A 12672-nucleotide genomic window follows, 5' to 3' on the forward strand; every position below is an offset into this window, starting at 1 on the left:
ATTTGAGATGAATCCTATGGGTTCTAGATTCATGATTCTAGTGAATTTTTGTGCAGATTCACCTAGACTAATTTTTTTTAAACCCATAATAGTGGCTAAGTGGTTAATACTTTAGCCTAGCAGCACTAGGGTCATCCGCCCAAATACCTGCCATGGCACTACCTGCCTAGAGTTTGCATGTTCTCCCTGTGCCTGCGTGGGTTTCCTCCAACACAAGACATGCTGGTAGGCTAATTAGTTCCTGTCTAAATTGGCCATAGTATGTGTATACTTGAATGTGAGTTAGAGACCTTAGATTGTGGCAGGGACTGTGTACAATATGAATATGTAATGAATGCTTAAAGCGCTGCATAAATGTAATAATAATGCACTGCAAGTCCTTTAAACTATGGGCAACAGGAATAGGAGGTTCAATAAGCTATCTGTGTAAAAGAAGGTCGGGGGGGGGATATTGGCCAGAGCAGTCATAATATCAGTGAATTGAAAGTTGCTCAAGGTAAAACATAGGGAAATTTTCAGGTCAGTTTTTTCTTTTTTTTTTTTTCATTTTGTGATTGATTTGAGGTCAGTGGTCAATTTTTTCACATAGCAAACTTTTTTCTGCAAGCCTTCCCTTTAGAAAAAAAGGGGGATGGTATTTTAGGGTTTTCATTTCTTTTGTGGATTTTTATATATTATATATATTTACATATATATATATATATATATATATATATATATATATATATATATATATATATATATATATATATACATATTTTATATATATTATATATATTTTTATTTGATGTTGACTTTTTGTTAAGTGCTTAGTGTGGAATTCATATGTTACTGTACTATAGCAGCCACCAGCGATAATCGCAAGTAAAACCCGGCATTCTGGTTGTACCCAAGTTGATCAGTGGATCAACTTGGTACATTACGCCTGTCCATACACGGTTCAAATCTTGGCTGGTTCAGCAGGAACTGGCCGAGATTTGAACTGTGTATGGCCTGCTTTAGTGAAGTGATGAAAATTCAATTTGCAAATTTTGTCCAAACACATGCAAGGAAAACAAAAACATTTATTTTTGCTTGTGCATGATTGGATAGTGGAAGTCAGTAGAGCTTCAATTCATTCACTAAGCTAAGGAAACATTTCCTTGCCTATAGTACCTTTTGGTCTATTATCCCTGATTAAAACTATCTTGCTACTGGCTAAGTTCACACTACTGTATCATTTGCAGTATTGTAAATCCTATAGTAAAGCCCTGACCTTTGTTCTTTTTTTCCTTAAAATATCCCTGCTACTTGAAATATTCTACACTGCTATATAGTATGCAATTTCTTCAGAGCTAGAAATTGGTTAGCGGCAGGATGGTTTTGCATCAGTGAGAACAAGGATAGCAACTGTGAACTACAATACAACCAATAAAGTCAGGGCGAATTGATAAAAAAGGAACCAAAAAGCCCACCTCTATACTACTCAGAACACAGCATTGTACAGCATCACCTTCTTTTAACAGCACAAACCTCCAAAACAAGGAACCCAGTCCATGCCTATGGGTAAGTGAGTGAGGTAGGTTCATGCAAATCAGTTTTTTCCTGCCCCTTTCATCAGCCATAGTCATAATACTATTACAGTTTGATGAGAAAAATCATGTGTTGCCATTAAAGCTACCTGAAAAAAAACTTTTTTTTCAAACTGAAATGATACAGATTGGAGTGTTGCTGTATGTAAGAAAGATAATCGTGAAAGAAAAAAAATCAATTCCACAGTCAAATATGCCCTGCTAGTGTATGCTGTCCCTGTGATGATTCATAAAAATTGTACTGCTCCATGGTGTCCCATACAGCTTTAAGGCAAGCCCCAACCATGTTATTTAAAGAATTTGTGTATTTTTATATATGTATGTTGCCACCCAAGCCACATGAAAAAACCCTCTCCACACTGTATAGAAAAATGTATACAATTCTCTTTTTTTTTTGCTTTAGTACATGTCCCCTATGGCAGTTGCAAGCATCCTATGCATTTTTCGCTAGTTTGCCTTATAGCCCTAAAAATATGCAGCTCTAAGTTTGGGTTAACCAAAATTCAACAAACAATTGTGACATTGTACCCAAGCAGATCTGCCTATCGCTATACAGCACAATCAAAATAGTGCTTTTTGCTCATGAATGATACTACTAATCTACAAAATGACAGCTGCCCATGTCATTTTACAAGCCAGCTATTTTAGTAAAGGCAGATCAAAGATCAACAAGCATGTTTATTCTGTGCTCTTAGTTTAGAAACTTATGAACAATAGCTCCCTTGTGCTCTTTATGAACATCATGCATTTTTCAAATCAAATTATTTTGGGAAACACAAGATTCTTTCAAATATTGGCTTCAGATCAACTGCATAAATTAATTATCTCCTATTAAATGCGTTTCATGATAGAACAAATGGCTTTTTAGAGCTTACTAAAAATCCATTCAATAAGTATCTATATTAGCGGATTAACGGCTTGAAAAGTTACATTCAATTAGTACTCAGCATTCTAAAACCCTTTACTGTTTATTAATGTCATGGAATTGAAACACGAGTTCCTTCAGTAAAAATATGTAAGAAATCTGATTAGAATAGAACTAGGGAATGCAAGAAGCCAGAGCTATGGCCAGATGGTTAAATACACTTTTTGTAAGGAAACAAACTATAAATCTGACTATCTCCCAAGAAAAGCAAATTTTCCACACATCCAATAGTTTTTGCATTTAGATTAAATAGAAATGTTAACCAAGGGAAGTTGTGTTGTTTTAGGGTTGCTTTTTAAGGAATGAAGAAGAAACGCAAACCACTACTATAGTCATAATTTGTGCATATTTTTGCCTTATAAATGGGTTATTTATACTGAACCATCATTGTGTCATATTCAGTTTTAATACCATCTTGATTCTAAAGCTGGTCATACATGGATTTTTGGCTGGTTCAACAAGGATCAGCTGAATTTTGATCCATGTGTGGCCATTGTGGTTGAACAGAAGTTGATCTACTGACAACCACCCTGTCTGTATATTTTTACTCAATCAGCACTGCAGGCAATAGGCATCTCCCTGCCATCAGAATACAATGACACAGTGGGGAGGATTCCCGCTGACACATTGAACTGACCCATGTATGTCTAGCTTAACCCTTTTTTAAGAAACAAAGATATTTTATTTCTGTCAACCAGTCATTACAGGATTGTCTTCAATATTATCAGAATTTACTCAAAGTAGCATGACTAACCACTCGTTGCATGCTTTACAATTTCAGCAGGACTCTTGAATGTCATAATTCTTTATTTCTTCTGCAGGTGGCAAATGAAAAGTCTCTGCAATGTATGACATTCTGAAATGCTGCTGTAATACTTGCTTGTTGGCATGTCCATTACTGTAATGTGAAGGGAGGAAGCTGGGCAAAGCCAGGAGTAAACCAGCAGCTTTACTTGCCTTGTACACCAAATTGATTTTGGATTGCACAAAGAAAATGTTTTCCCATATTTTTCTATTCAGCAAATCATTCCTTATTTCTCTTCAATAAGATTACCTGTGAAAAGAATGTAATAAAAAAAAAAAACATATATCATTTTTTGGCCAGGCACAGCTGCCTTGACAAATTAGCAAGCGTATTAAAACAGAGGAAAGCTCAGAAACCAAGAGTAGCAAATACAATTTACCTTTCACTAAACTCAGTAATGACTGTTTGGTCAAATACATTTGGAGTAGCACTGTTAAACAAAATCTGAGATAATATTTGATATACCAATCATATTGTGTCTTTTTTTTCACATGCTTTAGCTTCCTGTATTAATGCTGACATTTTTGTTAGATACAGATACAAGAGCAATGGCCAAAGAGAGGCAGAAAAAAGACAATCATAATCTTAGTAAGTATTGTGTGTCGATCTCCAATTGCAGGAATAATTCAGTGACAATCATAACTTGTTGATAGCTCATCTGAAAATATAATGATTATTCGTTAATATTCAAACTGCTTACAGTTAAACAGAAATATGTTTATGACGTGAAACTATCAAATCTTTTATCTGGCCTTTGGGCTTTTAAAAAAGGTCAACAGAATTTGTCATAAGGAATAGTTAATGTCATCTAACAAGAAAATTTCAGCTAGATTGCAGCAGATGAGTGGCAGAGATAGAAAGGACCAGCTTCTATGGTGACACAGACAAATGTCAGAAACAGATATCAGTCATAAACCCTGTAGCAAATTACCTGTCTCTGTTCACCATATCTTTGTTATAAAATGTAGAATTTACTGAAATAAGGGGTTAATCTGGTATCTGTATTATGGAATAAATTTGGTTATTCTGTGGTTTGTGTTTTATAAATATTGAATGAACCAACAGGCTAAGGGTGATATACTTGAACAAATCAATGTACATATTTGGCAGAACACCAGGGATCTTCAAATAACATCCAAACGTTTTTATTCAAGGATCACATGCCTGACAAAGTGGTCCTGCATGGCCTTCAAACGTTGCACTTTTTGAGTAAAAACTTTTGGAGGTTACTGTGATATTACCAGTTTCCAGAGGGCTGTTGCCGCAGAACACATTTACTTCTTAGCCCATTCCATGAATGTGTGCTATGGTAATATTAATAATTAATAATGACACATAAAATTGGCATGGTGTACTCATTCTAGTCATCCTCCTAATTTAAATCAACAAAAATGGAGATTTGTCATATGGAAAAAGTAAGCACAATTGTATATTTACCACCACTTCAAATCCTTATAATTAGAATCTGATGTGCCAGATTAAGTGCCGATGATGAAAACTTCCTTAAAGAGTATGCAGATGGAACCTGTTATATTTAAACATCTAAAGTCTGATGTTCTCTTTGCTTTTGACATTTGCAATTTCATCTTGCCAAGACCAATACAGCTTTCTAAGGACCTTAGTACAAAATGTATAATTGTCTATGGCAAGGGAGTTAAAATGATCTTCAAATTAATTGATAGCAACAATTACATTGTAAGGTAAATAATCTATAGGTGGCAAAGATTTCAAGCAACTGATAATTTTTTTCCAAATCCAGCCCAATTCAACACAAGAGCTGACGAACCCTAAAATTTCATGTTAAAAATTATTTTTTACAAAAAAAAAATGTCCTATGATGTAAATCCAACATTAACCACAATTGCCACATTATTCAGCAATATAGATCAACATCACTGGACAAAGACCCACCAACAGGATAACCTATTGCTTTTCCTGGCATTGCTGCTGTTGCAAATAACAGTTCCCTGGCCACAGCTGAACGGCAACAAACTTTGTGAATAAGTGCTATGTACCCGTTACTCTTTTACATTACAGTAAGGAAGGCTGGATATCTGGGGACCCCCTTATTTTAATGGAGGCTTCCAGTCTGATAAGCATCCCCACACAGACCCCCACATCCTTCAGGCCAAGGGTGTGTATACCTTATAATTAAAAAAATCTGTTCTTTATTGAACAGTATATATATATTTTTTTCAAATTGGCATTGGTAGTGCCCAGCTACTCATTTTACCTAAAGCTTGCAAATTAGTCTTGAAAAAAGCCTGAAAAAATGACCCGATTAGACTCCCAAAGACTTCAAGTGAACTGAACTTTGCTTGCTTTGCTCATGACTAGTCATTGGTCAATGACGTCATCCAGCATCTCACGACTGGTTTGTTAATATTCAACATCTGGTCTGGAAGCTGTCATTTGTAATGTGTTGTTGGGTCATTCATTATTGTGGGACATTGTATATTTTTTTAAAAACAAAAAAATGTAACAAAGTTGCGCTACCTATAAAAAACAACAAATAATAGCAGCCAGCATCAACAATGATAATAATTGTGAAACAGTGAAAGGGACAAAATGCAGCGCTAAACAGAATAAATCTACCCTAGAAGAACACTTCTTAGGGAAGAATATTCACTAATAGTGTACGTGAAAATAAAAGCCAAATCATTTCATTTTTTATAGCCTTTTTTTCAAGGTTAATTTGCAAGCTTTTGTTAAAAAAGGGCTCGTGAGTATATAGGCACTGCAATGGGGAACATGTACCACTTCAAACATTAGAAACTTTTTTTTACTATTTTGTTGAGAGTGAATTAAAAAATACACAATTCCTTTAAATAACATTCCTGGGGGTGCCTTCAACTTGCACTTGAATGGTGCACCTGTAGGATTTCTCTTAAAAAATCATACCAGGCTCCTATCAGTCAAGGTCTGGTATAGATTTTGGGGGGATCTGTCCCAATGTGCTTTCTTCAGGGCATGTTACCTGATAAATCTCAGAATTTGTGCCACCCAAAAAACCAACCACGTGGGTTCCCCTCAAAATCCATTCCAGACCTTTATCTTTGATTTGAAGAGAGTCCCTCCTCTGCCTCTGGAGGACATCCTGCCTCTTTGGGGTTGTGCATCCCCCTCACTTTCCTTCTCTGCCCTATCCGGTAACTAAGTCATGTCATTGACCTCATCATCATCATCCCCTCCATCCTCATCACTAGAGCCAACTTGGCAATACATTGTGGCTGGGGGAACATGTGTGCCAATTTGTTGTTTATCAGTGTTCTCCCTTCATCTACCTCAGAACCAACATCAGAATCAAGTAATGTCATCCTCAAAAAGCATGTGACTGACGCTGTGTTCAAATAATTCAGCTGACTCCTCCATGTATGATGCTGGGGCTATGGCAGTAGTAGATGTGAATAAGGATGCAGAATAAGCCACTCTGGCAGCTGTGGTGGACTGTGCACTAGTGTCATCTTGGGTCATAGAGGATGAGGAGGAATGGGATGGTTTAGTAAGCCAGTCCACCACCTCCTTTGCATGCTGTGGCTGGATAGCATGGGCAACATCACTAAACAGAGACAAATGTGCCCTGCCTGAGGACAGACCACATCCACCTTTGCCTGTAGACACAGATGCTGCTAGCCCCCTCAAAGTGCCATGGGGCCATCTACCTCTCTTTGTTGGCCTCCCAGACATGATGGGGGGGCTTATTACCCAAATTTAATAGAAATTGGGAAATGTGTGATTGGATGCACTCTATTAAATGAAAAGTGGTGTTTGGTGCACTTAAAATTGAGGACTCCCGCTGACAGAAATGTAAAAACGACAAAAAAAATAAGGGGGAACACCAGCATCGCAGTTAGAAATTGCTGCTGACAATTTAAAAAAAGGGGGCAGGCAGGGGACAAAGAAAACAATGCAGCAACCAGAAAAAAAAGGGGGGTATACCACACTGTATACAGCACTAAATGTTATGTAATGTGTTAAACACTGCACTACACTACCACACTACACTGACACTACACTATACTGACACACTATACTCACACTATACTTACACTATAATGACACACTACACTATACTCACACTATACTGACACACTAGACTCACACTATACTAACACACTATACTACACTAACACTCTACGCTCAAAGTCACAATAAGTTAACACACTAACTCTCTAGTAGCAAACTGAGCCCTGCTCTATCTAGCACCCCTCCAACATCACACTGCAAAAGCTTCCTGTGGGAATGAACCTTTTATAGTATGGGGTGGGACTATGAGCACTGAGTATGATTGGGCAAAGTCATCATGACTTAGTCCAATCAGGGCTCTGACAGTTCTCTGTGTCCTGATTGGCCAAAACCTTGCACCTGAACAGCGGTCAGGTGCATTGCTTCATCCATTTAGGGCCCTAGAATGCACTGTGACACATGCAGTGCATTGTGGGGTGCTCGATAGGCAAACATCCCTCTGAGCGCCCCGCAAATTCAGTGTTTGCTGGACTGGCGAACAGGTGATGTTCGGGCCAAACTCTTGCTCGGCACAAACCGTTTGCCCAACTCTATTCAACAGGAACTGATCTAACGATCGGCTTCTGTCAGAGAGGGCTAGGCACAGATCAAAAGCCTGCTGAACCAGACGCATATTTATCCATAGATAGATTGATAAAAAACTTATATTCAATGTACTAATATTGATTAACAAACCATCATTAAAATGTATTGTTTCAACAGTTGAACGACGGCGACGCTATAACATTAACTACAGGATTAAGGAACTCGGAACACTGATCCCAAAGTCAAATGATCCGTGAGTACATAAAAAAAAGTGTCTGCAACTGCAGAAAATAGAAGATAAATGTTTTAATTTATAACTTGTATTCTTAGCATGGAGGTTATAACCAAGTAAGGTAAAGAGAAAGTTTTTCCTAAGCAGATTGCAAGCTTAGAACGTTCAATTCTTTTCATTTTTTCCTTGCTCTTACCTTTTGGATCAATTTAATAAAGGCAAATAGGCTGGTCGCTTTGCAAGGGAAGTTGCCCATTGCAAGGGAACTTTCTTCAGAGCTTATTTAATGTGGTGAGATTTCAGTTTGCAAAGAATACCCAATCACATGGAAGTTAAAAAAAAAACACTAATGTTTGCTTGCACATGATTGAATGATGGAAGTCAACAGTTTCACCTCATTCACTAAGCTCTAGGGCACACTCCCTTGCAAAGTTCAACATCCCTTGTAAAAATATGTTTGCCTTTAATAAATCAACCCCCTTTATCTGCCACAACACATAGACCCTCATTTACCAAAGAAAGAAAGTATGTTCACTTTGCAAGGGAATTTTCTCTTTGTTTAATAAATGCAGTGATAATTGGTTTTCAAAACAATACCTAACCAAAGCAAACTTTTTGCTTGCATGTTATTAGATGTTTCCCTTTATTAATTAAGCTATTGTAAGTTAAAATTCCCTTGCAAAGTTAAAATTCACTTTGCAAAGTAAACTTGCTCAATTTTATTTGTAAATCAGAGTCAATAAAACTTTGGGATGTTTGCTTATTTGCCCAGTTAGCTTGAGTGACTCAAGTATGGGTTGTTTCTGTTTCTTCATTGCGTTTTGCAGTGAGCTTTGCCAGGAAGATAGAGGTACTATATTATGTAGTTTAAAGCCCAATACATACAGGATACTGCAAGCCCATACCCACATCTCGCTCGGTCCAGTGGGGGATTGCAGGAGGAGAGTAAAGCACTCCCAATATTGTGTTCCGAGGTATTGATACCCTAAATAGAGCACATTTATGGGAATTCACTATTTATCCATAGACATCTGCAATCTCATCTCTGTTAAAGTCACTGTATAATTTAAAATGATGCCTTAAATCACTGGATCAATTATATGTCTGTCTAGGGTCATAAGCAAGGGGAGTATAACATGAATTAATTAATAGTGCCTAATTGTGTACACTTTGCAACACATCCAAGTCAGGCTTATTAGACTTATTAGCTTTGTTGCCCTTCTCTGGACTCTTTCCAGTTCAAGCACAGCTTTCCTCAGGTTTGGTGACCAAAACTGGATGGCATACTGAAGATGTGGCCAAACCATGGTTTTGTAAAGTTGTAGAATAATAGTTCTATCTCTTGAGTAAATATCCTTTTTAATGCATGCTAATAGTTTGCTTGCTTTACTTGCTGCAGCGTGGCATTGCATGCTATTGCTGAGTCAGTGATCTACTAGGACCCCCAGATCCCTTTCCATCCTCAATTCCCCCAGAGTATCTCCCCTTAGTGAGTAACTTGCATGTATATTTTTACATTTTTTAACATTAAACCTCATTTGCCATATAGCCACCATGCCTCTATTTAAACTAGGTCTTTTTGTAAAGTTGCTACATCCTGTTGTTAAGTTATTGTCCTGCTTAGTTTTGTATCATCAGCAAACACTGAGATTAAACTATTTATACCAACATCAAAATCATTTATGAATGGGTTGAACAGAATTGGTCCTGGAACAGAGACCTGGAGCTCCCTGCTCACAACTTTAGACCATTTAGAAAATGTGCCATTACTCACTACTCTTTGGATGCACTCCTGCAACCAATTTTCTGTCCAGGTATATACAATATCATCAATGCCAAAAAATCTAAATTTGTAAATTAAACATTTGTGGGGCACTGTATCAAATGGCTTAGTGAAATCTAGATAAACTACATCCACATTCCTTTGTCTATACAAATTACAGCTTACCTCCTCATAGAATGTTAAATATTGGTCTGGCAAGAATGGTCTTTCATAAATCCATGTTGGATACTTCTAATGTTACTTCATCAGCAAAATTTTGAATATAGTCCCTTATCATTCCTTCCAGTAGTTTACATACTATATTCTTTTTTAATCCATATATGTTTTAAACTTTTGAAATCAAGATTTTTCAAATCACCATGCAATACTTTTAACCACTTACCGACCAGCCGCCGTCATTATACTGCAGCAGGTCGACACGATCCCGCGAATGTTGCCTCCTTTAAGCGGGATAGCTGATCCCTGTATAATTGTCAATGGTTTCAAAAATGTGTGAAAAGTGTCTGATGTGTCCGCCAAAATGTCACAGTCCCGATAAAAATCGTAGATCGCCGCCATTACTAGAACAAAAATAAATAAAAATAAAAATGCCATAAATCTATCCCCTATTTTGTAGACACTATAACTTTTGCGCAAACCAATCAATATACGCTTATTACGATTTTTATTACCAAAAATATGTAGAAGAATACATATCGGCCTAAACTGAGGGAAAAATTTGCTTTTTTAAAAAAATTGGGGATATTTATCATAGCAAAAGTACAAAATATTGTGTATTTTTCAAAATTGTCGCGCAATTGTCAGTTAAAGTGACGCAGTGCCGCAAAAAATGGCTTGGTCATTGAGCAGCCAAATCTTCCGGGGTTGAAGTGGTTAATTGATGGACTTGGTGTTTTGTTTACAAGATGTGCTTTTAAACTGCTCACACTTTTCTCCAGGAAAAAATATGTACCCCTCACACGACAAATTGGTAGTACCTTTTTTGGAACTAGTAGTGTTAAATGATTCTGAGCCCATTGGCACCAACTTAAAAAGGTAACTCCAGTGCTTGTATCTTTCTTTTGAAAAACCTGCTTAAGGGCATACAGGCAAGCAGTAATATAGCAGGTGGTTGGCTGAGTCATTCATAACCATTTTGCTATGGAAATACCAGCCTGCTTGCCTAATGTGCAAGGTTGGTATAAATGGGAGTATAAATGGTGACTGTATCCCATTTTTGGCATATTTTTTAATGTCAATAAAATCTGTAAAGAAAAGAAACAGATGGCCGGAGACTGAAGGGCCAGTCACTCAACTGACCTGAAATTTGCTATAGATATCCACCTTATGCAAATTGGCTTGATTCCAATCAAATCTAAGACCCCTGGGTGGTTGTTGCACTGGTTATGTCTGGTCATAGAAATCTTGCTGACAAAGAAATTAATAAAGGGGTTGTAAACGCTTGAGGTTTTTGTACCTTAATGCATTCTATACATTAAGGTGAAAAACCTTTTGTAGTGCAGCAGCCCCCAAAAGCCACCCGGGAGCCAGTGTGCGGGGCCAAGTCCTGCTGTCTGTGTCAATTAATGCAGGAGCAGGACTCAGGAGCACGCTCACACAAGTGCCCCCAGGGAATGTTGGTCTCCGTGGGTGCACTTGAGAAGAGGAGGAGCCAGAAGGATCGGGGGCCCCTCTGTGCAAAATCCTTGTATCCTAAGTATGACATGAAAAAAACGAACCTTTACAACCCCTTTAAGGTCTAATTAAACTTTCTAATAAGAAATGTATATATATATATATATATATATATATATATATATATATATATATATATATATATATATATATATATATATAAAATACACTCACCTGCCACTTTATTAGGCACACCTGTTGAATTGCTTGCTAATCAGCCTATCACATTCCAGCAACTCAATGCATTCAGGCATCTAAATGTGGTGAAGACAACTTGCTGAAGTTTAAACCGAGCATTAGAATGGGGAAGAAAGAGGATTTAAGTGACTTTGAATGTGAGATGGTTGCTGGTGCAAGACGAGCTGGTCTGAGTGTTTCAAAAACTGCTGATCTACTGGGATTTTCATGCACAACCATCTCTAGGGTTTACAGAGAATGGTCAAAAAAAGAGAAACTATCTAGTGAGCGAAAGTTGTGTGAAGGAAAATGCTTTGTTGATGTCAAAGGTCAGAGGAGAATGGGCAGACTGGTTTGAGATGATATAAAGACAACAGTAATTCAAATAACCACTCATTACTACCAAGGTATGCAGAATAGCATCGCTGAATGCACAACACATTGAGCCTCGGAGCAGATGGGCTACAGCAGCAGAAGACTACACCGGGTGCCACTCTTGTCAGCTAAGAACAGGAAACTGAGGCTACAGTTTGCACAGGCTCACCAAAATTGGACAGACTGGAACAAGTTTGCCTGGTCTGATGAGTCTCGATTTCAGCTGCAACATTTAGATGGTAGGGTCAGTATTTGGTGTAAACAACATGAAAGCATGGATTCATCCTGCCTTGTTTCAACAGTTAAGGCTGGTGGTGGCGTAATGGTGTGGGGGATATTTTCTTGGCACACTTTGGACCCCTTAGTACCAATTGAGCATTGTTTAAACGCCACGGCCTGCCTGAGTGTTGTTGCTGACCATGCCCATTCCTTTTTGACTACAGTGTACCAATCTTCACCAGATCTCAATCCAATAGAGCACTTAGAGAATAGAGCAACGGGAGATTTACATCATGGCTGTGCAGCCGAAAAATCTGCAGCAACTGCGCGATGCTAAATTATATTTAAAAAGCGGTTACA

The 12672-nt window shown here is 37.7% G+C and overlaps 1 protein-coding gene across 2 annotated transcripts in view; it reads left to right on the forward strand.

Annotated features, from left to right (window-relative positions):
* TFEC (transcription factor EC) overlaps positions 1 to 12672 on the forward strand; it is a 150338-nt gene that overhangs the window by 118388 nt on the left and 19278 nt on the right. Inside the window, exons 5-6 of one of the 2 annotated variants that reach the window (XM_073619848.1) lie at positions 3833 to 3889; positions 8030 to 8105. In XM_073619848.1, coding sequence (XP_073475949.1) covers positions 3833 to 3889; positions 8030 to 8105 — 133 coding nt within the window. The remainder of the gene's footprint in view (positions 1 to 3832; positions 3890 to 8029; positions 8106 to 12672) is intronic. The other variant, XM_073619849.1, reaches the window with a different exon arrangement.

Source organism: Aquarana catesbeiana, linkage group LG03 (assembly GCF_042186555.1).
Source record: "Aquarana catesbeiana isolate 2022-GZ linkage group LG03, ASM4218655v1, whole genome shotgun sequence".
Lineage (NCBI taxonomy): Eukaryota > Metazoa > Chordata > Amphibia > Anura > Ranidae > Aquarana > Aquarana catesbeiana.